At 43.6% G+C, this 26647-nt stretch overlaps 1 protein-coding gene across 12 annotated transcripts; it reads right to left on the reverse strand.

Annotated features, from left to right (window-relative positions):
* Positions 1-535: 535 nt before the first annotated feature.
* map4k5 (mitogen-activated protein kinase kinase kinase kinase 5) lies at positions 536-26468 on the reverse strand. Of its 12 annotated transcripts, none has more exons than XM_062397895.1 (36): positions 26050-26468; positions 25376-25619; positions 22530-22587; positions 18537-18627; positions 17630-17694; positions 17489-17544; positions 17346-17393; positions 16654-16696; positions 16472-16544; positions 16036-16167; positions 15697-15759; positions 15530-15611; positions 14793-14909; positions 14056-14134; positions 13319-13390; positions 11578-11636; positions 11334-11401; positions 10699-10737; positions 9901-9945; positions 9771-9813; positions 9393-9603; positions 9252-9275; positions 9057-9142; positions 8592-8633; positions 8266-8350; positions 8100-8179; positions 7519-7579; positions 6639-6753; positions 6327-6385; positions 5271-5374; positions 4876-5053; positions 4667-4735; positions 4469-4561; positions 4202-4272; positions 2864-2919; positions 536-1449 (listed from the first exon to the last, which is right to left on the reverse strand). In XM_062397895.1, exons 2-36 carry the CDS (start codon positions 25481-25483, stop codon positions 1362-1364), a joined length of 2763 nt encoding a protein of 920 aa, XP_062253879.1. In that variant the 5' UTR covers positions 25484-25619; positions 26050-26468; the 3' UTR covers positions 536-1361. The 12 variants fall into 12 exon arrangements, with proteins under 12 accessions (XP_062253879.1, XP_062253878.1, XP_062253889.1 ...); XM_062397894.1 differs by having other exon boundaries at positions 9393-9621; XM_062397905.1 differs by lacking the exon at positions 13319-13390 and having other exon boundaries at positions 26050-26467.
* Between the last annotated feature and the right edge of the window lie 179 nt (positions 26469-26647).

Below are 26647 nucleotides of genomic sequence, written 5' to 3' on the forward strand. Positions count from 1 at the left end.
AGCAGTTTCCTCTGGGCTCTTAACACATCTGTAGATGTTCACACCTGATGGACTGAGAGTTCGAAAGGTTTTTTTAAAAATAAAGCCCCTCCACCTGCAGCCAGGGGAAACATCTGTCAGGGAGGAAAACAACTCAGTTCTCACAGGAGAATTCACTCATCTTCTGTCCTTGAAAGAGAAATCCTCACTGGTCTGAACACAGTTTGAGTTACTGGTGAATTAGTTTGTGATTCTATTGAACAGGGTTTTTCATTTCTCCTCCATCTCATGTTTTTGTGGCCTTCAAAACAGAAACCTCTCAGACGCATCCACAGACTGGAGGATTTAACTGTGACGGATCATCCTGTCGCAGGGGGAGCAATTAGCGCCTCCTGGTGAAGCTGCAGGAATGACACACTGAACAGGGAAATGAACTAATAACCCACCTGTCACCCCCCCCCCCCCATCCCCTCATTAGATACTCTTCATCCGTGACTCGCAGCATCGTCATCATCAACTCACAAACACACGGATAAAGAAAGCATCCATTCACGTGTTCTTGTTAACAACAGCGTTTTTTTATTACAAAAACAGCATACATCGAACAGCTGGCGAAGGGAATGGACAGATGTTAACAAAACCTAGCATCGTCCCTCATTTTGTCATTTTTATTTTAAATTAAAAAAAATGTACAAAAGTGCTTACATGGTGCAAATAATGAGAATTAAAAGGTCTATAAAAGAGAGGAGGGTAAAGGGGGAAAAACAACACATGTACATTATGTCCACTTTCTAAAAAAAAAAAAAAAAAAATGCAGCAGAGCAGGAGAGATAAAGCGGCTTTATTACATAGCGGTAGAAAATAACCAGAAGCTGCTCGGGAACTAGGTAGTTAATCCTCACACGGTCTGTCAATCCAACACATCACTGAACATGAGGTTAATAAATATTGCTTAAATAACCCACACGGCTCATGAGGTTCTGTTTAAACTGGGTCAATAAGTTTGACTAGGAAAGTTGTAAAAAAAGCTCTCCTCGATCATGTGACACGTTTCAGACGTTAACGCCAAGAATCTCCCATCGTTTTAATACAATCACAAAAATCCTTGTGAATTTTTTTAATCATGGCACTTGTTTCTCATTCTCTAGATGACCTGTCAGTCCACAGTACAGATGAGTAAGGAAAATAACAACGGGTTTGTATTCAGAACAGTTTTCTCGTGGAGGCCACAGTTGCTGGTGTAAGGCTGCTCATGGGTCCAGTCGGACGACGCCCCGCCCCCTTTTTACTGACCTGCCGATCCCACCATCAGTAACAAAAGATTCTCCCAAAATTGAGGCATCTTATTCTTCTCTAAGACCTGTCCAGTCCGCGTTGACGGGTCAGTAACTGTTCTCGTGACCTGCTAAGATGTAGAGGTTGCTCAGGGCCGTGGGGTTGTCGGTGGGTCGGCTCTCCAGAACCACCACCCTGCAAAACAAACACCAGGAGCAGAGGATTAGACTGAGGACTTGAGGCACCAGCATGGAAGGAATCAAGTCAGCAGTTGCTAAACACCATCATCTGCCATAATTAACAATTTGAGAAACACTTTCCCTCTGATTTCAGCCTCTTTGCCATTTTCACATGTTTTATAGTTATGAAGCTTTGAAGATTCCAGTGAACAAAATGCAACATCACATCTCTCCCTCGGAGAAACACCTTCACAAAACATCAACAGTCTGAAGTGGGTTAGTGAACGTCGACCACCAGCAGCCTGCTGAAAGGTTGAGTTTGAAAGTTGCTCTAATTGATCTGCTTTGACGAGGGGACCAGCAGCATCATGTTAATGGGACCAGTTGGCACAGTTACTGGTTAAACGGCACGTCCAGCGACAGGCCGATGACAGCGGCGGCGGCGGCTACGTCTGGAGATGCCATCGGGCTCGTGGTGGCGACAGCTGAGCAGGGAAGCTACAGTCCATACTGCCTGTTCCATCAGATGAAATTACAGAGGCACGGAGGGACACTCACACCAGACTGGCAGTGCCTGGGCAGCGGTGAATAAATCATGGGAGGGGGGGGGGGCGGTGGGCAGAGAGAGGCCTCGCTCCATCAGGAGTCATCAGCTGACTGAGTGACGGGAGAGGAGCTGACCTGAGATCTGTGCGAGGGTTAAATCAAACTCTGCTCTGTCTGCAGCGGAGACAAATCCTCAGATGAGATGATTCATCGATAAGTAGAAGAGGAGCAGTTAGTGATGATGCTCACGTGTTCGTGGTCGATAAATCGTTTTCAAACAAACATTATTTGGTTCCAGTTTTTAATTTTGACTCAACCTGAACCCGGCAGGTTTTATTTTTGTTTCCAACCCGAGCTCGATGCTTCTGCTGATAACATGTGCGAAGCAAAACCAATGCATTGAGTTTTTGCAAATGTAAATAATCACCTAAACTTGTTATGTGCATTTACTAGTATTAAATAGATTTATTTAATATGAAAATAATATTAATTTGGTTTGTGACTGTGACCTTCATGTGAGGCGATCTACAGAGAGGGCTATAGGATGATGTCACAGGGTCACTCAGGGACAGTGGGTGTCCGATCGATCAGAGAGTAAAATGGATTGAAACGATTAGTTTTAAGCAAGACGAACATGGAGAGGAGACAAAAACATGTCAGTGGGACACCAGTGCAGCGAGAGGCGTCCCAGCAGCAGGAGGTGAGCTGGTTGTTTGTTGGTTTCCAGGTAATAGGAAAACAATAAGACCTGAGGGAGGACGGCCATTATCACCAGTGTGTGGGTTCGTGGAAAAAATGAGGCTGATGAGGTACACGAACAGGGATGAGGGCTAAAAAAAAACATAAACAAGAAGGGTGAGAATCTGAAATCTCTCTGCACCAACCTGTCGGATCCGAGGAGACGGAAGACTCTGCTTGGATCAGAGATCTCCTGGGTCACCTGGGGATATAAAAAAAAACATTTAAGTGACACTTGCTTTTCGAGTGAATCCTGACCCAGCCTTTTCTATTTGTCTTTAATGCTGGAGTGTTTACATTTGGATCACGTCTTTTGACTTCAATAACAAAACGTCAACATGCTCTTTAAACAGACTTCAGGTAACTGAGTGCCGTCTCCAGGGACTCACGGTGACACTGTGTACCATCCAGGAGGCTACCTGCTCTAAGTCACAAGATGTAGCCCGACACTTTGCAGGGGAAAAGACAAGGGCCCCTTCAAAACACACTCCTATGTGTTGTCATGACATGAAAACTTGTCAACAGATGTGAGATAGTCAGCGGCTGACACCTGCTAGGTGTGAGTCCTGGGCCTCGGGGGAGACCTGATCCGTTTGAGTCTAAACGAGAACAAGGTCTCGGGTGTTCGGGGGAGCGCCCACCGAGTCCGCCGCGGATCAATAACCCTGCCCCCTTGAATGCCTTCGCTTTTCAGAGGAATCATAACGAGACAAAGGCTGAATAATTTAGTGTCGCTTGCTGTTGTGTGACGGGTTTCGTTTATGATTGAGCATGAATTTTGCATTGGCTGCTGACATATCACAAATCCTGGCTATGGGAGAACCGTTAAGCCGGACTCTGCAAACAGAACTCCGGTTTCACCTGAGGACCACGTCTGACACGGCGAGCTTTCAGAAAGGGAGGCCCCGGCCGGCCGTATCACTTTTCATAAAAACAGAATGCTTCACCTCCCCGTGATCTCTTGAACTGTTATTGTGCGGCTGAGCGCGACTCGTGATCGGGTCAACAGCAAGTCCCTCCGTGAAAGCCGGACAAATGCGTTACCTCGCTCGACACAAAGCCACTTTGTCCGGCTCCACCTGAGGGCTAAGCTGCTGGGATCCCCCTCAGCGTGTCGCCAGGCCCGTGAACAGACAGCACTCTGGGTCTTTGTTGTCCCAAGCCAAAGGTGTTTGTTCACGGGCACAACAAGGTCGCTTGTATTCATGGAGGTGACACACATTGCATTTAGAGTTACAACTCCAGTGGTCAATGCAAACCCATGAAAAATAAATTCAGATATTTTTATCATTTGGTTTTGAAAATGATCTTCAAAAGGGACGATTGGTTTAAAAGGTGTCATCATCACTTGAGGAAATCCAAAATGTCCTTAAACTAAAGATAAACATAAACTGAAAGACAGGTTCAGCTTTTCAGGATTAAAAAAGGAAGAGTTACAACCAGTGGCGGTGAATCAAGATTTCAGTGTTTACGGTTTATTTTACCTCATTGGACTTGAAACTCTTTCCCTGCATGCCGTGTTTCCAGAAGGCCAGGACACTGTCCTGAAGGCACACTGTTAAAACAGAGAGGTCAAATTAGAACTTTTCTGTAGGTTTGACAACTTTTCATGCTCAGTCTTTTTTTCTAAGCCTTTAATGTGAGGGAGTTGAGTTTTAATACGGATATAAAGCTCTCCTCTTTCTACATTTCATATTTTTCTGTTTCTGTACACAGATCCAAATTGTCTTGGGATTTATCTGGACGCTTACCAACAGATCCAATGCAGAAGTCAAAGCTGAGCTCAGACGCCAGCTTCTTGTTGGACTTCAATCTGCCCTGGAGATTAACAATCTTCAAATTTTCTGCCAAATAAAATAAGAAAAGTCTGTTAGAATGAACAAGTAGAATCTAAATGAGTGTAAAGTGTGTTTGACAGATATAAAATGTTAAGAGGAGATTGTACGTACGGTCCAAACACACCAACACTGTGTCTCTCTCCAGCTGGGTGACGTGGATTGCATCCACCTGCTGATTCGCTGTGGAAGGGAAAAGTAGTTGTGAGAAGTCAGGTTGTCTAATGTCCTAGGCAATGTCCAAACAGTTAACGTACCTAAAGTCTCTATAATAGTTTGTGTATAATCTCTGAACCTAAAGTACATCTACATGTTCTACTCACTTGTTCCCATCTCTGTGAACCAGGAGGAGCAGGAGTTGAGGTTGATGGTCTCAAAGCGGACCACCTGACCGGGCTCGGTGCCAAGGCTAATGGCCACACACACCAGAGGATACTCCTGCTCCGGCACCACCAGCATCTCAAACACCTTCAGGGGGCTGGGAAGAGGGAAGTCGAAATGCTGCGGCAGGAAGAGAGAACCGCCACAGAGGTTAGTTTTTATTTTTAGAAGCGTGTGATGTTTTCTACAGGTGCTAGGAGATGAGTTCTCCTTTTACTCACAATTAGAGACTCACAACACTTAAGAAAAAAAAGGGGGGGTAGAGCTGACAGTTCCATCTTTTGTGATACATTTGTGGGGACCATGTTTCAGAAAAGACAGGACATAGTGAACTGACCTTGATGAGCATGAACCTCTGCAGGGGCTCATACCACTGCAACAGGACGATCCCAGACTGCAGCGCTCCACACAGGTACTTGTGGCCTGTGTACGGGTTTCTCACTGTAGAAGAGACAAGGAATGATTGACTGAACTGTCTAGCCAGAACCATTTGGATTTTGGGCGTTTCCAACATTTCCAATACAGATTTGTTCCCTCTGCCATTGAAGTTATGTTTTCATTGGCATTTGGTGGTTTGTCTGTGCGTTGCACAAAAACTACTGGATTGATCAGCACTAAGCAAAGTGGAACGATGCAGTATGAGTCAGGGAAGAACCCGTTACATTTCAGGGTGGATCCAGGAATTTGTTTTCACTTTCTTTAACGTTGCATGACGGGGAGTTTTTTCCCAGGGAATAATTCTTAAATGGAAAAAAACAGGGAATTACATGACACTTCATGTCATTTGGCTGACGCTTTTGTCCAAAGCGACTTACAATTATTACACTCAACATTTATGAGGGGCCATTTTAGGGGTTCAATATCTTGCCAAGGACATTTCAGCATCCAGATGGGGAAGAATGGGATTTGAACCGGCAACCTTCTTGTTGAAGAACCAACACTCTACCACCTAGGCCACACCGCCCCACACCGGAATCAAATTAAGGGTACTGTTGGGCTGTTTGCGATCAACAGAAAAAAATACACTTAATATATAGAACTAATATATAGAACAATTAAAAACAATAAACCTTTGGCTACATAAAATTTTACAAATTTATTAATTATTAAGCCAGTACCATCATGCCTGTAAACCACAAAGTCTGTCAGGCTCGACCGTGTAGGTCCACAGTCAGATTCTATCAGAAGGGCATTGGTTTAAATCACTGGAGCAACTATAATAAATTAAAAATCTTGATTTAATAGAACCTCACTCAAATGAATGCACAATAAAGTCTTAAAGTTTACAGAAAACAAAAGAACACACGACTATAAGGAAATGATCCTTGTGTGCTGACAGTTTACTACAATGGAAGGGTAAGTAAATAAGTGGTGGGAGGTAAAGGCCACTTACCAATGCAACACTTGTGACAGCCCTTTGTGTCTGGGATCTTAGTTGTCAAGGCAAACCTCCTGAGGAGAGAAAACACGCAGGTTGTTGTGACCACAGTCTTAAAAGCGCTGATGACATCTATAATCAGGGAAGTTGGCCCGTGCTTCTCCTTTTTCTCTCCCGCCACAGACATTCGTCATGATGGTGGACAGCGAGGCACACAAAGACTGCACAGCGTGAGCGTAGCAACGTGCTCAGAGTTAGAGAAGCGGAGTCGTCACCTTATCACAAAAGTCACATAAATGAGACAAGGCTCAGACAAAAAGATCTCACCTGGGTAAAATTTTGTCTGGGAAGCGATGAGTCTGGAACTGAGCAGCGAGCCCCGGCTTCTTCAGCTGCTCAAACAGCCCGATGAGGTTGTGGGAATACAGCTGGAAGGTTTTCCCTAGAGCAGGACACAGTAGATTCAATGAAGAGCTTCATGGGTTAAAAAGCAGCGAGTAGTGAGTAAGAAATCAAAGCCAAGCGATCAAATACTCTTCTTAAATATGACAGACAACGTTATAAACATTTTGGAGGTAAATGATTAATGTTCTCAACAAAGTCCTCCATCTCACGAAGCAGCTTTCACGTGTAGAAAGGTTAGATGTGAACAGAGGTAAAAAAGAAAAAAAAAAGTGTCATGATGATGTGAAGCATGATTACCTTCTGATGAAGCCAGTTAGTAGAATATCAAATCAAGCCAGGTGAGAGGAGGATGGACAGTGGCCAAGGGAAGAGGAGAAGAGAACAGAGGCTTAGTATACCAAGGGGCAAACTGCTGGAGGTAAAAACCGAAAGCAGACCTCACACTTTGTAATCCCATCCTCAACTGTTAAACCGGGGAAAGGTTTGAGCTCTGTTCTCTCTTTGGTTTCGAATGATGGATGATTTGAGTTTCACTCCTCTTACTTTTGTTGCTAGAAAACATTGTGACCTACAAATATCAGTATATTTGTGGTTCTTCGGTAGAGGAACAGCTTGTAAAGTCAGATGCATCACTCATGAGTCACAGTATTTCTGATAGCAAACAAAAGAAAGTTATTTCAGGGCTGCAGATGTGGAGGGGCCGTGTTGCCTTCAGGGGCAGCCAGATAACACGGGACAAAGGAGCGGCAGGCTATGACAGTGGCCGGTGAAGCAGGAGGCTGTTAAAAGGTCCATCACTTACCAGATAAAGACATCAGGTTGTTGTTGATAACATACAGCCATGTGCACTTCCTCGGGAACAGCTGAGGGGATAGAAAGTATGACAATCACTGATCAGCTGTAGTTTTCAGCTCTCAATGAGGGGAGCGACATTAATTAGACAATTGTGCGCTTGCTGACCCTCCTGTTAAGTGTCTAATAATGGCTTAGCTACCATAACAAAGAACAGCAGGTCTGCTTCAGATTTATCCACATGTTGAGGAAGCAAACATAGGACTCTAATTAGAGGGATAAAAGAAGAAGACTTAATCCAGTTTATGACTGGGACAAATGACATAGCCAGCTAGCTATGCTAAAAAGAAGTACGTGTAAATTCAAATCCACAACACACACCAGGTTCACCAGCTGCCTCTTCTTTCGTATTTCTTGATTTGATTGGTTAGTGCCTGCAGTATTCTCTTAAACACGATCTGATTCCTCAGCAATGCATGACCTCAGCTCATTCAAAGTGAATGGGCATTTCGGTTGAAACTTTCACACGTTCATTCATGCGAGTGCAGCGTAATTCTACTAGTTCCACAAACTGATTGTATTTGCCGTTACCTGCTCCATCGTAGCTTCATGGAGCTCGTTAAGATTCAGCGTATAGATTCCATCCTCTGTCCCAAAGATGAGGTACTGATCTAGAAGGAAAAACAAATTGTTGGCTTTAATAAAACATGTTGATTTTGTGTGTTTTGTGTGTGGGGTTTGGAGATTGAAGCTGTACCTTTGGTGTCTGGATGAATCCACGATGTGGCACAGTTGATCTTCAGCGGGCAACCATCAAACACTTTAGAGAAGCAGGCTCCCATCTGCATTGAAAAGCAAAACAGGCAGTTTCTGGATCAGTGAAGCGCTACAACGTCAGCCAAGGTTTAATAAGCTGGAGCCGAGCGGAGCAGAGGCAACCACAAAGCTGAAAGCTCTGCGGACCCCAAATATCTGAGGAATGTACAGCAGCATTTCAGACAACAGATTAATAACAGTGCCCGTGGATCCACGTCAGCAGCGAACAGCAAAGACTGTGAGCGACAGTGCAGATGATTTACTCACCAGTACTTTGGGAGTGGGTGGCAGCCCGTTGATGGCTGGTTTCTGAGGAGGAGCAGAGGAAACATAAAGAAACATGACAGTGTAGATGCAGAACCGATAAAGCAACAATGATTTTAAATGTCACTGCCTGATTTAGTTTCAGCCTCAACAAGGATCCAGAACAATGTGGACTGTTTTTGTGTGTGTGTTCTGTCAAAGTCAATTAAATGTTGAACTGGACTGGACGCCAAAAGGTTCCTCTTTAACCATCCTGGTTTGGATCTTACAAGGGAAAAACATATTTGAGGTTTCAGCGCAAGATCAGCCAGCTAAGTTGGAGACTCTCCACATTTAAAATATAGGTTCTAAGACCACTGATTACCGTTTCATTTTAAAACCCAATGAAAATAAAAGTGAGAAGTGTGGCGGTCTTGATAGAAATCCAAATTGTAACATGATATATTTGTGAAAGGTCATTAAACTCACAGGGAATTCCTTCTTCTCTTTCCGATGCTGCTGGTTGGGTGGTGGCTGGGGACTGCCTCCATTCACGCTGCCGTCCGAGTCATTATCTGTCACAAGGGAGACGGAGAACGGAAAATTAGATCTGTAGCATAACTACTAATCACACACACAGCATGTATGTCCAAGATCACATACATTTACATGAGGCTTTCTTACCTTTACATTCAGGTTTAATGAGAGCTTGTAAAAAATAAAGTAAGTGCTCAGTGAGAAACCGGCTTGGTTTAAGAATGACAGCAGACACCAGACCGAACAGGTTACTGTACAAAGTTGTGTATAAATTCAGCCGAGACTCACCAGGATCAGAGGCATGAGACAGGATCCCAGGGCTGCTGACGCTGACAGAGAGGAAATCTGGAGACGAGTGCTCCACCTTGTTTCCCTGCTCGGGGGTGCTCAGTCTGCGAGCCGCCTGACTCGGGCCGTTCTCCGAGTTAGGGAACCTCCGCACCGTCAGAGACCTCTCCTCGTTGAGGCCGATCTCCTCCGACGAATTGTTGAGCCGGGGCTGGGAATGAGGGGCAGACTGAAAACAGTTTGATCTTCATTCCAAGCCCTTCGCAGCACATACACTTTGAACTTGTATATTATGGACTAGCAGTGTGTGAAGGAAAGCGGATGGATGAATGTGTGTGGATGCGAATAGTAACTTTTTGAATTAGTCTTAGTCATCACCTTTGGGGGCAGAGGAGGAGGAAGTCCTGGCTTGAGAGTTGACCTGAAATAGAAGGGTGTTTTCAGATAAACCAAAAAAGGAATATTTGTGTGTTTATGATGACATTTTAAATCTATTACTGTCACTCACAGCTCTACTTCTTCAAATGCGTCCTCAAGATGGGCCATGTGTCCCCTGCAGGAAACAAAGGAATCAGTGTGGAAAATAGGACCAATCAGAGCTCAGGAGGAGGGATGTAAATGGAGTTCATGGTTCATGTAAAATCCCTCCTTGGACATAAAGTGAGCATGAGCCGAAGGAGAAACATGGAGGTGGAATGTGCGGGATCCGTTTTGCTCTGGAAACCACAAAAATCTCATTTCTGAAGCTATTTTAATAGTTTTGTTTGTCTTAGTACAAAACCTTCAAACAGGTCCATCATCACTTTCCTTATTGACTTTGACATTAGCTTAAAATAACACATGGACCAAAACCAAGGCCTGCAGACAACTTTCCGAAGGTTAAATAAAAGCTGTCACGTTAATCAGTAATCCATGAAATTAGCTTTAAAGCTCAGTGACCAACTTTAACTAAGTTCTCTGAAAGGTGATGTAAGTATTAAGAAACCTTTGCTTTAAAACTACAGTGGACATAAAAGTGCAGTCCTGTGTGTTTGTTAACGCTTGAATCTCCACAAACAAGCAGATTTTTTAATTATTTTCCAGCCTATTCCTACATCACACTTTCCTACCGACCTCAGACTCATGGGTGCAGCAGTGTGCACAGTTTGGATCGACAGTTAAGATCACAAATGGTAAACGGAGTGGTGTCAGGGAGGGTGATTTGAGAGGATGGATGCTAAAGCTCACTGCAAACATGGTGATGACCAAGCGAGGGGTAGGGTGGATGGCTTACAGCACTACACAACACACGCAGTGTTAGTGTTACCGTTGGAACAATTCATCCTCAACGCTTTCGAGAAGGCTTCTTGGAGGGACAAGACGAACGAGAGAGAGAAGACCGACAGCCCAACGAGGACAGAGAGACGTGGAGGGAGAAAAAAACAAACAGTCAAAGCACACGGACAAGTGAGCAAGAGTTTAACCTCTTAAAGGCCACGGTGACATTTCAAAGTGCAGGTGTGGGAGAGTGAGTTCATGCACAGACACAGGTTAGCTCCATTGAGTGAGCAGGTTAATGTGAGACACAGGGAGGAGCGTCCACGGGAAAATGTATTTTCAATCAGTGGATGTTAATTCACAGAAGATAGAGGAAGACAGCGTGATGACTAACATGCCTCAGCGGTCTTTCTATCTCCCCTAAACTAGATTCAACAACATCCATTGGTGAGAGTCCTGGAAATGTGTGTTTCCAAAGAAGCGGAATAAATACAGACACAAAACATGAACCTTGCATTTGTTTTTGCTTTCTAGAGAAAATCCCCAGAGAAGCATCCATTAGATAAATAACCCAGGTGAAGAGGGCAAGTGAGGGTAAGTGAGAGAGAGCAGGGTAGAGAGAGAGAGAGTGAGAGCAGGGGGTAAATAGGAGCAGCTCCCATGACAGCAGTTTCCATGGCTCACCTGGTTGTTTTTCCTCCCTCTGTGAAGGGACTCCAGGGGGACGGGAAGTCATTATCTTTACACACATCCTGTGGAAAGGCACACATGTACAAAAATAGAATCAGTAAATACCTGCGTTCTTTAATTAAGGGATATATGTATTTTTCTTTTTGAACAATCGCATTAAAAAACTTGACTGAAGGCAAACATAAACAGAAAGTTGCACTTTTATACTAGTATTGATTTAACTGAATGTGATTATCACCATTTCAGAGTGAGCCTCCGTTTCCTTCCGGAGTGGAGGTTCAAACTGGACCTTGTCGACTGTGAAAGACAAAAATTGTGGTCAGTCTGTTTGTTGTTGTTTTGTTTTTTTCCCCACACATCTTTGGCACTAGAGGGCATCAGAACCCAACACTTCAAGACACACAAAGCCTTTGGGAGCAGTACCAGGAACCTGGGAAAACACTTATATAAAATCCTGTCTAAGAATTAAGCAAAAGCAGATCAACGGCTTCCATTGCGACACACCTGTCAAAACACCACAAGGACCTTCCATTGATTAATTGAGCTGCTATACGAATGTTTGGTCTGCAGCCTGAAGACGAGCAAATCACCAAAGACAAACACAGATAACAACTGACACTGACCAGGTCTGAAATATTAGTAAAAACGACAAAGAATTGCAAATAAATAACGGAGCAGATTCCTCTTAGTTTATGCTTGAGGTCAGATTCTGTCAAACAGTCGATCCCATAGAGGAGACGGGTGTCGTGTCCAGTGTAAACATGACGTGATCCTGCTGCAGCCACGTAAGAGCGGAAGAAATCCACCGACCTGCCAATAAACTCCCCCACATAATCAGCTTCTCATTAACAAAGAAACGTTTTATTCGAGAATTCAAACCCTCGTTTTCCGGGGGGATTTCTGCTTGAGGTATGTTGATACTGTGGCCGCGCTGAAGTATTTAAAACACAGATAATAGTGAATGGGTGAGTCACAGACAGAACTAGGAAGCCAACCTTCAGGAAAACATTTGAGAAGATGAGGGATTCAGTCGGGCCCAATGTGGCTTCCTTGTTAGGTCATATTTGTCGTCTACAATGCAATTTTACCACAAACAGTCTGACAAGAACTAAGGCAGTGTTAAGACCTGGTATTAACGTCCGTTCTGAGAGATGTGATCCCACGTGGTCAGTGCTAAGAATGTGTGTTAACACCTGGCATTAAAATGCATCCTGAATGTGTCTATGACTAATGATGTCAGCTCACTGCTCCTTTTGCAAATAACCTCGGGTGTCGTCTGTTCTCACGAAGACCAAATGTTGTGTTACCCAGTCTGCGTTTTTCAGAATGTGTCTCATGACAATGTTTGTGTGTTTATTTCGGTGTGTGTGTGTCTGTGTATCAGCATAAGAGAGAGAGAAAGAGAACAAGCAGTGTCAGGAGGAGGTGAATGAATCACCTGTGAATGTGATCAGACACATTGACGATGCATTTGGCTGCTTATACACTTTGTCTTATCGGGTGGAGCCAGGTCCTGTACGGGTTCAGATCCCTGTTCTTTTTCCTGGTCCCTACCAAACGATGTGTAATAACCAAGTGGACGGGAGAAGACCTGGCCCCGTGTCTGACAGCTCTGATAACAGCATGTGCATTTCTCAGTTCTGCAGGTCGAGTTTGAAAAGAACAAACTCTGGGTCCTTTCCGGTTTTCTCTGAACCCATGAGGAACTCTAGTTCACGCCTGTGCTCAGCGCTGACCCCTTGTGATCGGATAACTCCGGACGGATGTAAATACCAGGTCTGATCTATGACGTCACAATGACCTGGTTATTCAACCTTATGCAAGCTAAGTCTCGGTAAGTAGCTAACACATGCAAGGGCACTCATATTAGTACCACTCAAAAACATTTAGTTCTGTTTTCTGCTACATTTCTCAGGAAGTTGTAGGAGGGAGCTGGAGATTCATACAAACACACAGTGTCTCACTACACTGTCACTAACCTTCGTCCCCCCTGTGTCCCCCAGTGAAGCTAGGACTTGAGCATGGCCCTCCTTGGTGTGTCCCATTGTTTGCTTCATGTAGGAGGGAAAGTCAGATGTAATTGTGAGAAATAAAGATGAAACCACACAGGAAGTACATCTGGCTCAAACGATCACAGCACAAACAAGCACAGAACACAAGGAAGCAGGGTACGTGTAACTACAAACACCAATGATAAGGACGCAGCTCACCACTGGAGTGTTACTGCAGCGAACCTAACATGACATTACGCGACACAGCTTCCAAACAACAACTGAAGACAACACAAACACACTACCCTGAAGGGTTTGCAATTATTGATTCTAAATGTAAAGCTGCCTCCTCTGCCAAATTCAGCACCGACAACAGTAAAAACGAATTTCCTCAAGAAACCCCAAGTCGCCCTTCAGACAAGCTATTTCACATGATTTATTTAGGTAAAAGATGAGGGGCAGTTACTTGCTACTGTAAAATAACATGTCAACCAAATCCACTTTCTCTTCAGTGAATCCCCGGGCTATTTTCACACACACTACCACATGCTGTGTTCTGGACAAGTGCCAGTCAGTGCAGCAGGATTAACGGGATGACCCTCAGACAAGCCGCCGGACCTATGTGGAGCTCAACAGCCGGGGGAGGGGGGGGACTGACACACTGACCAGCGACAGGACGGATTCATACAAATGGGGGGTTGGTGGTGATCTTTGTGTTCACTTACAGTCGATCTCTGAGCGCGTCCTCTCAGCTCGGGCTTGTTTATTGGAGGAGCGGATGGTGTGTCTGACGGCAGAGAGGGGCTGAAACAAAGAGTGGAGATAAGGAAGTAAGTTTTAAAGGCAGCAGCCGCCACTTGACATGACTGTTGCAAAGTTATGTGAAATAATTAAAAATAACACAGCACAGCCTTGAGTCATCTGGCACAAATATGACGTATGACACACATCTTTGGCAAAAATCTGGTGAATCTGAGAGCGAGTTTCTGAGCTGTGTCTTGTGCATTGTCACATTATTATGCATCCCAGAGGCTGTTTGTTTGCACCAAGCTCAATTGTCTGCAGTCAATAGCCTTTGGGGCGTTTTTTCATTCATCGTGGCCAAGACAGTACTACTGCTGTCAGGCTGAGAGAAGCACAATGGTCTCTTAAAAGGCAATGGTACCACCTCCTTGGCTGCCACACACATGTCGTGCAGAGTCCCGTAGGAATAATAATTATGAAGGGGCAAATGGTAATTGTATTTTTAACCATTTTAATGTGTGATTATGACAAGGATTATATATTTAAGTCACTTTCTTTTACTTGCTTCTGCTTTTTAGCTTTTTGTTTTTTAAAAGTGCTCAATTTTTTTGTAGTATTTTCAGTCAAAACATTTCTTATTTCCAGATAGGTTTGTATATACAGTGTTCTTGGAGTTAGAGCATTATTGTGAAGAATGTGTGATGGAATTCGACATTACCTCCAGGTCATCATCGTCCACCTCACTGTAAGGCTGATGGTTGTCTGGGTTGTTCATTCTATCAAGGAGATCGACAGCCACCCTCCTTGTCAAACCCGTCTGTGCCACAAACACATGCTGCAAGACACAACACAGGGTAACGCCAAATGTTACACATTAATTCAAACTGTCTGCATCAGGTGCCAGGATCATTAGGACGGGACTGTCCCCACATGACACACACTGAGTTCACGACAATTGAAAATTACCTTTTCACAAATCTTTATTTACAGTTTGACCGACACCCTGAAAATTAAGAACAGGTGGTGACTGAACTACTTCATTGGAAATAAACTGAAGCCCTTCAGTTGCAATATAATTAAAAAGCTTTGATAAATACCAAGGAATGAAGTAATGAATTAAAAGACTAAACTTTGACTGGTGTCTGAACGTAAGCCAAACTGCTGGAAACTGAGCCAAACCACACAGAAGCTCTTTGAGCCAATCTGAGACCCTGCTAGATTCAGTGGAAATGAAAACTTCCATATGTGCCTGAGGCTTTTAGGATTTACAAAATGGTAATTGTTCAACAAGCAAAGATACACAGAAACCTAGCAGCAACTACAAGAATAATCTACTTAAAGGAATGAACCCCCAGCCGAGAGTTTTTGAACATTTACTACTTTGAAGGTTCAGCTCCAAAACTGCACAGTATTTCGTTTTGAACATTTCAACATCAATAGAATAAGATTTATTACCGATAGAAGCTTCTCTGCTGTGGGCCTCTTCTTCGGGTTCTTTGTCAGAGACACTTTGACAAAGTTATGGAAGGCAGTGGACCTGGGGGAGATAGTTTAGGTTTAATCCAGTGCTCATCCCTGCCAATTTTCTAAAGCCAAAGGAAAGTGTAGTCTGGGACACTCACCATTTGTTTTTGTCTTTTAGTTTGGGTGGTTGGAAGCTACTCTTTGACATCAAAAATAAGGCCCTATGGAAGACAAAGAAACTCATTACTTGTGGTTTGAACAAAATACAAGAGGAACATATACTTGTAAATAACAGGCTAACCAAAAGTTAAAGAATGGAAATGCCTGTGATGACTTCTTCTAAAAATAAACTGTATCTTGAATGAAACAGGATGAGCATTCAAGTAATCAAAAGGCATGATCAAACATTCGAAGAACACAAAAGCAGGAAGCCGCCTAAGAATCATATGAGGAAGCTCTGACCGATCACTTTTGAGGAAATCAAAATAAAGACACACCTCATCGGGTGGAGGTCGAACATCGGGGGCTGCAGCTCTGCCAGCTCTATGGACGTGATGCCAACGGCCCAGATATCACACAGCTGGTTGTAGCCACCGTTCTTCTCCACCGCCGCTACCTCTGGAGCCATCCTGGATAAATTCAGTGAAAAAGAAAAAAGACGAAAGATTGCTGAAGTGTTGAAAACTGATATTTAAAATGTGATACTCTGTTGATCTTTGGATGGAGAACTGTTTTGTCTGTCTACCCTTGACTGTGTGTTAGAGGTCAGGGTCAGTGACAGTAAGGATTCAGTCTTTCTCAAAAACACTTCAGCTGCAGCGGGAATTTGAACTTTCACCTTTCAGCTGAAGCTTCTGCCTGTGACTGTGACAAGCTAGATTCTGCTGGTGATACAATCAGATGACCGACCTGATCGAAGGGTGACACACTCACCAGTAAGGTGTTCCGATGAAGGACTTCCTTTTGGCGATGGTGGCTGTTATTTTGGCTGCAACTCCAAAGTCAGCTGTAACAAGGATAGACGGCATTTCTTGTTATGTAATCCACATGTAACTCAAAGCTACGGGGTTGTATTTCCGTTTCCTTGAGAATCGAGATGTTAAACTGAAACTTACCCAACTTCACATCTCCGTTGTCTGACAGAAGGATGTTGGCACCCTGTTAGAAAGTCCAATAAATGGGTTTTAATTTTTGATTCAGATAAAATACATGGTCCAAAATGCTCAGTGTGTTGCAAAACTGATTATGTGTTGGGATTTTTCAGCAGAATCTGGAATCTGAAACTGCTGTGATCTCTGACTGATCTGTGAAGTTACACCCATACCACAGCTTTCGGACCGACCCAGTGACAGTGTTTTTGCTGGTTGTGACTGACCAGCAAAAACGGGTGGCATCCTGCGGTGAGAGTAGAGGAAACAGGAAGTGGTCGCTCCGTAGAGCTGACTAAAGAAAATAGATCCAGCCCTGACCTTCTGTGATAGCGCACGAGGCCGAGGCTCCAGCCTGCGTGCATCTACCAAGTGTGATCGGCTCAACCGCAAAACTACAGAAAGTAACACCCTCTCTCGCACCCTTCCTGTGACTTCAGCTTGCACCTCTGCCAAATCACACGCCACAACTCTGAACCGTTGAAGAGCAACTGTATTGTTAGTCTCAATCGTCTTCCTTTAATTGTCCTTTTTTTTTTTACATCTTTCTTTCAAATATTTTGACGTTTAGAATGATGTTGTTTGTGTTGGCATGAGGCAAAGTGTGTTTGGCACAACATAGAGGCCATTTCCTTTAAAAACCTGAAAACATAAAATACCTTGATGTCCCGGTGCATCTTGCCCTTGCTGTGCAGATATCCTAAACCCTGAGAACAAAAGCAAAATGCATTCAGTGTAAATTAAACTGAAATAAAAAACTCTGAAATGCTCATTTCAATTATTATTCAGGAAGTTAAAATACCTGTATGGTCTCTCTGGAGACGTATGCTATCTGGAGCTCTGACAGAGGTCCTGTCACTGCAGCACACAAGCAAGAGATGGATTTTAAATGTGGACAGTATTAAAAACCATGTTATGACTTCAACTGAAAAGCAAACCTCACCATGATAAATGTCCTGGAGAGATCCTCCTCCACAGTACTCCATGCATATCCAAAGCTTTTCTCGACTGAAGAAAGCAACAAAAAATATTATATTAGGATCACAGATTTACAAACCTAACTTTGTAACCATCATGTATATGTACCTTTCAAACCAAACACATGTTAATAAAAGAGCAGGGTGGGTAGAAAAATCATGTCAACCCTCAGAGAAGAATCTAAAAATAAGATTGTTGTAACTGTGTTGAAATGAAGCTGTGACCCCTGTGAGGTGAAGATACTGTTCACTGCCCCAGTTTCCCAGTCTCAACTGGGCTACTTCACAAAACTCTTAGCTGGATGTGGAAATCATTTTGGGTCAGGAAACATGTCTGAACGGAAAGTCAAACTTCCCCGAATATAAACTGGTGGTTCTTCTCAAAGAATAAAACTAGATTTATAATAATGAATGCATGGTGGGTCGCTCATTAAGGTTTTACAGTAACCATTTGTTCTCTATGTGGCCAGACTTTATAAGTCCTACCTGCTGGGATAAGACATGCATCTCTCAGGAAAAACCGCCACATGTAACAGATCAGAGGCTCGTATTCCAGTTAAACCTGCTGGAAGTCTGAGGCAGGGTGGGCAGGAGCTGCCCGACTTCCTCTCAGATACCAGCCACAGAACGCCGGCTCCGTTTAAACACGAGAGCTGCATCCTGGCACTGCAGGGCCTCGGCGACACCGGGACACTGAGTCATACTTTCACACACAGGTGTGACTGGGTAATTAAATACATCGTGCGAGTTTCAGGCAGCGGCTCACTAAATCCTTCAGACACTAACGTATGACTTCCAAGAACTGGCAGCAAGGGAAGAGATAACAGTTGGAATCAAATGACAAAGCAGGATCACTTTGGAGCTGGCTCTTACCAGAGGTAGCTCCCAAAGTAGGCCACAATGTTGTGGTGCATGCATTCCTTCACCATGAAGATTTCCTGCTGTATGATGGAAAAGTCATCTCCTGGAAACAGAGGGAGAAATCACCAATGAGCAAATTGCTGTATTTTTTCATTTTCTGTACAGAGAATTATATTAATGCTCAATGAGATATTTTCCATTTAGAAATAAACAAGAGGTTTTTGACGACAACACAATTTTTCATTTTCCAAATCTAAGAAATCCAGAGTACAGCCCCCCCCCCCCCGACCCACACACCAATCAGATGGCAGGTTTTTGATTTAGTCGAGCCATGAAGCTGTAGAAGATGATTGAAACTACGAGATAACTTATAAATGCCGATACTGATGCTTCACAATGAACCCTTTCAAATCAGGACACATTCATACGCCACTAAAACTGTAAACTGCTTTGAATGTCTGGCTAAACATTTCAATATTTCCTCTCTATGTAAATCACAGACCAGCTATCGACAACAGAAAGAACACCTTGTACTTTTTAAGTTTATGTGGTGTAGGCGAGTATCCAGGCTGCTTTCCAGTTCGGCAAAGCAGTCTAACATATCCGAACCAGTAGGAAGTCAGAAGACAAAAATATGTAAGACCTGCTGCTCCCAATTGAACAGAGACACGTCCCTGGAACACATTAACAGGAGGTTGAGATCTACGAGACTCTGCCAGCTTCAGCAGTCTATCAACAGGCTGTCATCATAGGCAACTGTCCAGATGAAGCAAATCTAATGGATAAAATCATTCTCTACCAAAAATATTGATATCAAAACAGCAGGCTGCACGGTGATTGATGTGGAAATTACTATCAACAAAGATGTCAAGTGTCAATACTGCTCACTGATGCGTTTCGTAAACAAAGCTCTTATGATGGCTAAACGTTTCACAAGTTTAACAAGTTTAACAAAAACTGCAATCTAAAACCAATCATGGCAAAAAGAAAACTCGTTCTGTATCCTTCCACAGTTCATTGCTCCAGACAACAAACCAGAAGGCCAGTTACAAGTGATACAGGGGAAGTTTGGAGGCAAACATGACACATTTTTTAAGTACACAATGTTTGTACCCAGTGAGGCAACTGTGGTACAGTGGTCCTGTTTTTCAGTCTGTCAGTGAGAGGTTAGTCTCTGTCACGTGAGAGCCTCATTTCAAGTCTGGTTGAAAAGCCAAAACGTGCAACAACTACCCAGCTGATAAACAACAAACCGGTACATTTCCAAGAGCTGTTAATTAACCAGCTACTAACTCAGAGGAGACGTATTAAACTCTGATCCAGGCAGATCATTTCATCCAGTGTTAATAATTGAAAATATTAACCTGCTCTAATGCGTTGGTTTCTTTTGGGGGGAACTCTGCAGAACTTTTACACTCACAAAAATAATATATAACACATTACAGGAAAGAAAAACTGAAAGAGCATCATAGAGTATGTCACCATTAATTATTGACCACACGCCTTGTGCAATGTAATGTTATCAGATATTAGACCGAACTATACGTGCATCCCTAGTGACCATATCACAACATAAAGGGGTTCTTTTCAATGGATTCACTGATAGGTTGAGAGAGCAGTTGAATAAAGAATAGTGGTGAGGTGCAGGCATTACTCAGTTTGAGTTTTCCACAACCAATTTCCCGATATTTGTCACAAAAATGATGTAATGAATATCTTAGTCTTACAAAAGCTGGTTCTTTAACCCCATGATGGCGAATGGGAGAAGTATTTCCAGTCTCCTTCAGAGTGTTCGCCCCATTACAAGTAAGTGGTACTTTGGAGGAACTCATTATTTGGTTACAATTACATGCAACTGTGTCTGTAATTACGAGGTTAATCATTCAGGATTCAACTGCTGTTGATCACAGTCATTCAAATGTATCCGTTGACAGAGAGCAAATGGTACGAGAAGCCAAACAAATTTGAGCGACTGTAATTTAGGCGACATGCTTCATCCAACAAACAAAAATCTCTTGGTGTGTTGAGCTTGTAGCCACTTCCTCTCAGACTGAGCGCTTCCCTCTGCTCGCTGAACACAACTTTCAAGTTTCAATTCATTGTGTAGGAAATAAGTAAAGGTTAATTCTTAACCAATGTCAAGCTGAGATGCACCCAAATGGTCTGGAGTTGAATTTCTTATGGGCTGGTGCCAACTTCTCAGTGACGACCCCCCCGACTAACTTAGATGAGTTAGTTTGTTAAATAAGTGGCCACTGTAAGTTTCCCTTAATGGTCAGTGAGTGAAGAATGAGTCTGATTTGATCTTCACTGATCATATCACCTCCAAAAGATCAGATTAAGCAGCTCAGCTCCCCCGGTCCCTGCAGGCAGAGGGCTTCACCACCACTCCTTCTCTCTCGGTCCCTTTGCTTCATACCACTCCTGGTCAAACCAGTTTGATTCAATGGTCCGCCCAAAGCTGATTACCTCTAGCACAGAAAGGAGTGACTCGCAAAAGGCAAGGGGAAGAGAAATGGGAATCCTGCTTGAAAAAGATTTCCTGGGCGGGGGTTATGCCCGATTTCATCTCAAGGAAGGATAAAGCAAATAGGAAGAGTGCAGACTTATACGAAGAGACCAAATAGAAATGAGTTTGTGTTGGAAATCCTGAACAGGATTATGCTGTAACTTTTGTAAATGTGCAGAAACGTGGGATAAATCTATCTTCCCTATTAAACTTCCAAACTGCTCCACGGCTGACCTCAGACTAGAGGAGTTTTCAAAGCCTCATGAACATAACTTGGATCCTTCACCGATTTTCTTCTCTCTCATCTAAAACACACCAACACTACAAGAAAATAATGGCACATCACACACTACATGATATTATTGAGATCATTGCTCCAAAGGCAGCAACACACCACCTCACTTTTCTCATGTTGCATCATGGGGAATGGCCTGAACTTGCTCTAAGGTTAAATAAAGAAAAAAGTGCTAAACGAGTCTGGATGAGATAATGGTCAGAGAGACGCGGCCAAAACTGTTTATCTATTCTTCTTTACAACCTTCTAATTACGTCTCTACTCTCAATTATATTTACCAATGAATTTAGCGAGAAAACGGCTATAAAATCATTTCCCTTCTTGAGTCTTTTTGTCCATCTATCTCAGCTAAGCTTCCTGATCTTCTTCTTTTACTCACGCACACACTCTAATCCCCCCGTGCTCCTACACACCAGCAGAATATGCTCAAGACTTCCATCATCTGATCAGGATGGAATGAAAACATATTTCAGACCAATTATTTGAAATTCACTGATGAAACACAGACACCTGAGGACGACAACATTTGCAAACTTTGGACAGAAACACACCATTAATCCTACATCCTCTCACTTGTAGCCTTTCACCGTCACAGTGACTCGATGAGTGAAAGAGAAAACAAACACAAGTGAATCTCCTCCCTGACTGACTAGTAATCAGCCGAGCTCTGTCTGGTTGCTGCCGGTGGTACAAAGTCCTCCTGGTAATCCCACTAATCTGGATCGCACTGGCTCTGCCACTAGGTCACCACCGGCACAGACCCCAGAGCACGGCAGCATCAGAAATGTCCTCTTTCCTCCGCTTCTTCGTGTTCACAATGTCTGTATCACAATGTGGCCTCGATAGAAGGTGATTTATATTTTTGAAATGACCCACTTTTTAGCAGACTTTGCTCCAAACTCATTATGGTGCAGGATGACGGCTATATTCAAAGATTCAGGTCATTTCCCATGAAAAAGAAAAAGCGCTCTGGGTTTGTCAACACATTAATATTTGCAGTCGTGTTTATTGGCACCGTGCAACAATATTTGTCAGTGAGTACTTTTTTTTTTTTTTTTTTTTATGCATTCCATTAAAAAAACCCGGAAAATAACAGACTCGTTTTTCCAGACCGAATTTTTTAGCTCTGACAAAAAAAAAAAAATGAAGGCATGATTTATTCTCTTGAAACTATGAAAACAGATAAAATGATCATATTTACCTTGTTCCAACTTTATGATCTTCACAGCAGCAAGTTCACCGGTTGCTATATTTCGAGCCTGAAAGACACAACAGCAAAACAGTCAGCAAGGCCACAAGTATCACAAAACTGTTGACTATTATTTCTTTAACTAAAAACTTGTTCATCTGTTAAATAAAAAAAGCAAAACAATGAACATTACACTGCTGAAACAATCACCTCGTTAATGATAGAAAATAAATGTTCAACAGTTCAGTGGTGCAGCCTCATGAACTGTAACTGAGAGTAGGTCTGGGACAAATAAATGTCTCTTAATCTTAATCTAGGTGCTTAAGTCATTTATCGAGGAATGTCCTCACCTCCATCAGACAAACCACTACATTCTTACATCTGCCATAATAATAACTGGTCCCATCAAAAATCAAAAGTCCTCTTGAACAAACATCCTGCACAGAGGTCAACAGGTCATCTGTTGGTCATTAGGAAGAGGCTGGAATGCGTCTGTCAGCTGTCACATGACTTGTGGTTTTTTCAGTCTCTGACTTAGTTATTCTTCTTCATTTATATTATTATTTAAATTTCTTCAGTATATTTGTACACTACCAGCTTAACTGGGTGATATTTCATCATGTCAACATCTGAATGCTAAGATATACATTTTTAAGAAGCATCCATCCATCCCGTGAGAAATCTCTATCTCCAAGTAGGTTTCACTTCCAAATCCAGGTCAAGATGGGAGGCTCCATAATCCGTGGGACTGACGTGATGAGACGAGCAGCTCAATCAACCGTAAACCATAAAACCCTCCAGCGCGGCCGCCATCTTTCAACACTGGGAATGTTGCTGGTGATTCACACATAGCAACAGAAACCCACAGGGAGCTTAAACTTGTTCTGCAGCTGATACAGTGAGTGACAGATACAAAACTGTTCAGACAAAACCACAAGTCTGCAGAATAGCACAGTCTTTTCCCTGTGTATTTACTATATTATGAAATGACCTTTCAGCTGCGAGATTTCTTTAATGATTATTGCCCCCTGTGGAAGTCTATCTTTAGGTAATGACCAAATTTCATGCAAACAACCCGAGTCAAGCTTCCTGAATAAGCTCAAGTCCACCTCAGCGCTAAACCCCCCAAAAAAAGAGGAAGTTTGAAGCCGACTGTCTAAACACGAGGAGGAGCAGTGAAGACAGATTTAACAACCTCAGACAACTTTGACTGAGAGGAGGAGAAGTCTGTCGTGAACCAGACGAGATCCGACACAGGATCAATCACCGTGTCAGGCTCAGGGGAAAACAGGTGTGCCTGACGTCTACGTAGACCTTCACTAAATACAGTGGGGACAGTGAATTGCATCACATTCACAATAATGAGGAAAGTCGTTCTTTACACCAAACTTTTAAAACTTCAACTACCAAGGTTGACCGAGCTGTGAGGTATTAATATCCACTTATCAGAGACATTATCGATAAAGTAAGTAGAAGTGACGATTGTAGGATTCTTTCTTTCCTTCGTATTAATACAACATTCACCAAAAATTAAAATTGTACATATTCAAATTCTACCCAAAATATAGCATTTAAAAAATAATGTAGACTGAGATCCGAGGGCAAAGCACTCTAATGAAGATAAATGAATCATTATCAGCCGTATTAAAAAAGAGAAAGTGACTTGAACATAATCGGAAGCGAGGACACGTTAAAATTCGAATGTGCACGACAGAGCTAATGAGGACTTTTCCCAATGAGGAGTTTCCGCTGTCAGTGTGGTGCAGAACACGCCCCTAGTGGAACGCGTGTTTAGACAGAGCTCTGATCAAATTACAGCGCGCTGCGGCCCTCAGCCTGCGAGCACGGAGAGAATACCAGGCACAGCATTCCACCGGTGGCCTGTCTGGGGGGGTGGGGGGGGCTGACCAGAGAGGCTTTGTATGGAGAGGGACCTCGATGGGCTGATTCAACTATCACACAGTGGGTCGGATGGGGCATCGGCTTGTGTGTTGGCAGACGGATAAACAAGAGAAATAACATCCAGTGAGAGGTGGGACCAGTCGGGATGACATGTCGTGTTTGGCTAAAAGGTTTCTGTGCAGACTTCACTCAAGACTGACTTTAATTCCTGGTATCTGATCACGTTTCAGTGCAGGATTACACTGCTTGCTTCTCTACGACATACTCCTGTTTCCTCTCCTACATAAAGCAGCAGAACAAAGTATTTGCACTTCTTTATTTGCAAAGTTTGAAAGGTTTAAGTTACGATGTAGTATCACTTCACTCAGAGCAGCCAAACAAGCTCACAACCTTTAAGCGTCACAACCAGGAAAACAACATCTAGGTAAATCACAATATTACCTAACTCACAGACAACTGACGGAATGTGCAATAGCCACAGTTTCCCTAAGAGTCAAAGTGTTAAATGCCCTTTTCTGTCCTTAATATTAAAATGAATATATCAGAGAACTGAAACCATCAATTAATCAGCCAGTTTGTTGACTCCAGCTTCTAATCTAGTTATTCTATGACAGTAAACTGAATATATTTGGGTAATACAACATTATGAGGGGTTGTGATCTCAGTATTCTGCAGATTTAAAGATCACGCAGCCGGATCCCCATCCACGGTTCATCCTAGAATGTGCTATCGGCCAGCGGGATGTTTTTTCAGTGGCTTGAAAAGACGCCAGGAATGTGTGTCCCCGATTCCACGGCTCCTGTCAAACGTGTTCACCACATGTCTCCACGACCCACGAGACAGACAACACTCCGCTTTGAATCGGGACTATAAAGGCCCGATCAGGCATGTGATGGAAAAGCTGAGGCATCTCCGGCTGTAAGGACAGGCTGTGGGAACCAGTCGGTCCACTGTACCTTGTACACGTCTCCGTATGTGCCACTTCCCACCCTCTGGATGAGCTCGAAGTCGTGCTGGGGGTTCCTCCTCTGGATCTCACCGCTGGGCCGGGGGAAGATATCCATGGTGGCTGGTAACCGGACGATCCCTTTACATTGAGTTGGCTCGATCCAATTGGAAAGGCTGTTTTTTGGGGGGTTGTAAGCGAAGTTGTCCTGGACAGAAGTTTTACTCAGATGGTCCTTCTCCAAGCTGCAGGTCCTGGTGGAGAGACACAGAGGAAAGGGGGGGGGGGGGGGTTAACATGAGAAAGTGCATAAAACTGGTGCTTGATCAAACGTGACACGTGTTCATCTGTGTTTTAAAGAGTACTTCTGTAAAAGTGGATATTCTGTCCGGGACCATAACATCTGTCACACGAACAACTGCGGTGTTAGATTTCACTTCAGCCCAAAGCTCCAAAGTTAAGTTGCTTAGGCCTCGAGCTGAAACATTAAAACAAGTTAAAAACAAACTTCACTTAAACAACATTAGCTTGTGATTAACTTTAACATGGACCCGGGTGGATCCAGCAAGTAGCCACATCCAGGTCGAACACAGCTCTGGACGTGTGCGCTGAGTTTAGGGGGCTTAGCATCAACCGGGCTAATGCTAACTAGCTAGCTTAGCTCCTCCGCTGGCTCTAACGTACCTTTAACAGTCCAGGTGAGCGGGTGTCGCATTTTTAAATCCTCCAACTACGGGGTTGTTGTTTGATTCTGTTTGCGGACAAACGGCGTCGAGTGTCCCGCAGAAGTTCAGAGAAGCGGGGCCCCTTTGTTATCGAGGAAACTTCAGCGGCTCCTGTCGCTTCGAGTGCTCGCAACGAACCACGGCAGCTGAGAGCGGAGCCGCCGACATGTCATCTCCTCCCCCCCGGGCGGACGGGTTCACAGAAGAGCCCCGGTGCAGGTCCCGGTTCCCGGCCCGCGTGCGAAGTCTGAAGCGAAGCGACGCGTCAACAACGTGAGGAGTGGAAAGTGTCCGGAGCAGGCGAGGAGGAAAAGCAACAGACTGTCGGTGAGAGCTGGGCAGCTACTGCCGCTGCTGCGTTCACGAGCGGCTCGGAGAAGACAGAGGAGGCGTCGAGGAGCAGGACCGAAGTGTGTGGTGGGGACAAGAAACTTTATATTTCAACAGCTGCATAAAAATACAATCATTTTTATCTTACAGTTATTAGAAGTCAATGTAAACAACTCCAAATCCAAAAGACATGAAATCCCTATTATTGCCTGTGTTCTCAAACTGTT

Source organism: Platichthys flesus, chromosome 10, assembly GCF_949316205.1.
Source record: "Platichthys flesus chromosome 10, fPlaFle2.1, whole genome shotgun sequence".
Lineage (NCBI taxonomy): Eukaryota > Metazoa > Chordata > Actinopteri > Pleuronectiformes > Pleuronectidae > Platichthys > Platichthys flesus.

What these genes read in the sequence shown, in the direction of transcription:
- map4k5 (XM_062397894.1), bottom strand. Translation starts at nt 25,483, where the DNA reads ATGGATATCTTCCCCCGGCCCAGCGGTGAGATCCAGAGGAGGAACCCC. An exon ending in CATTAAACCTGAATGTAAAG is followed by an intron (nt 9,143 to 9,251) that starts GTAAGAAAGCCT and finishes CCCTTGTGACAG; the next exon opens with ATAATGACTCGGACGGCAGC. An exon ending in CGTCTCCTCGGATCCGACAG is followed by an intron (nt 1,450 to 2,863) that starts GTTGGTGCAGAG and finishes TTTGTTTTGCAG; the next exon opens with GGTGGTGGTTCTGGAGAGCC.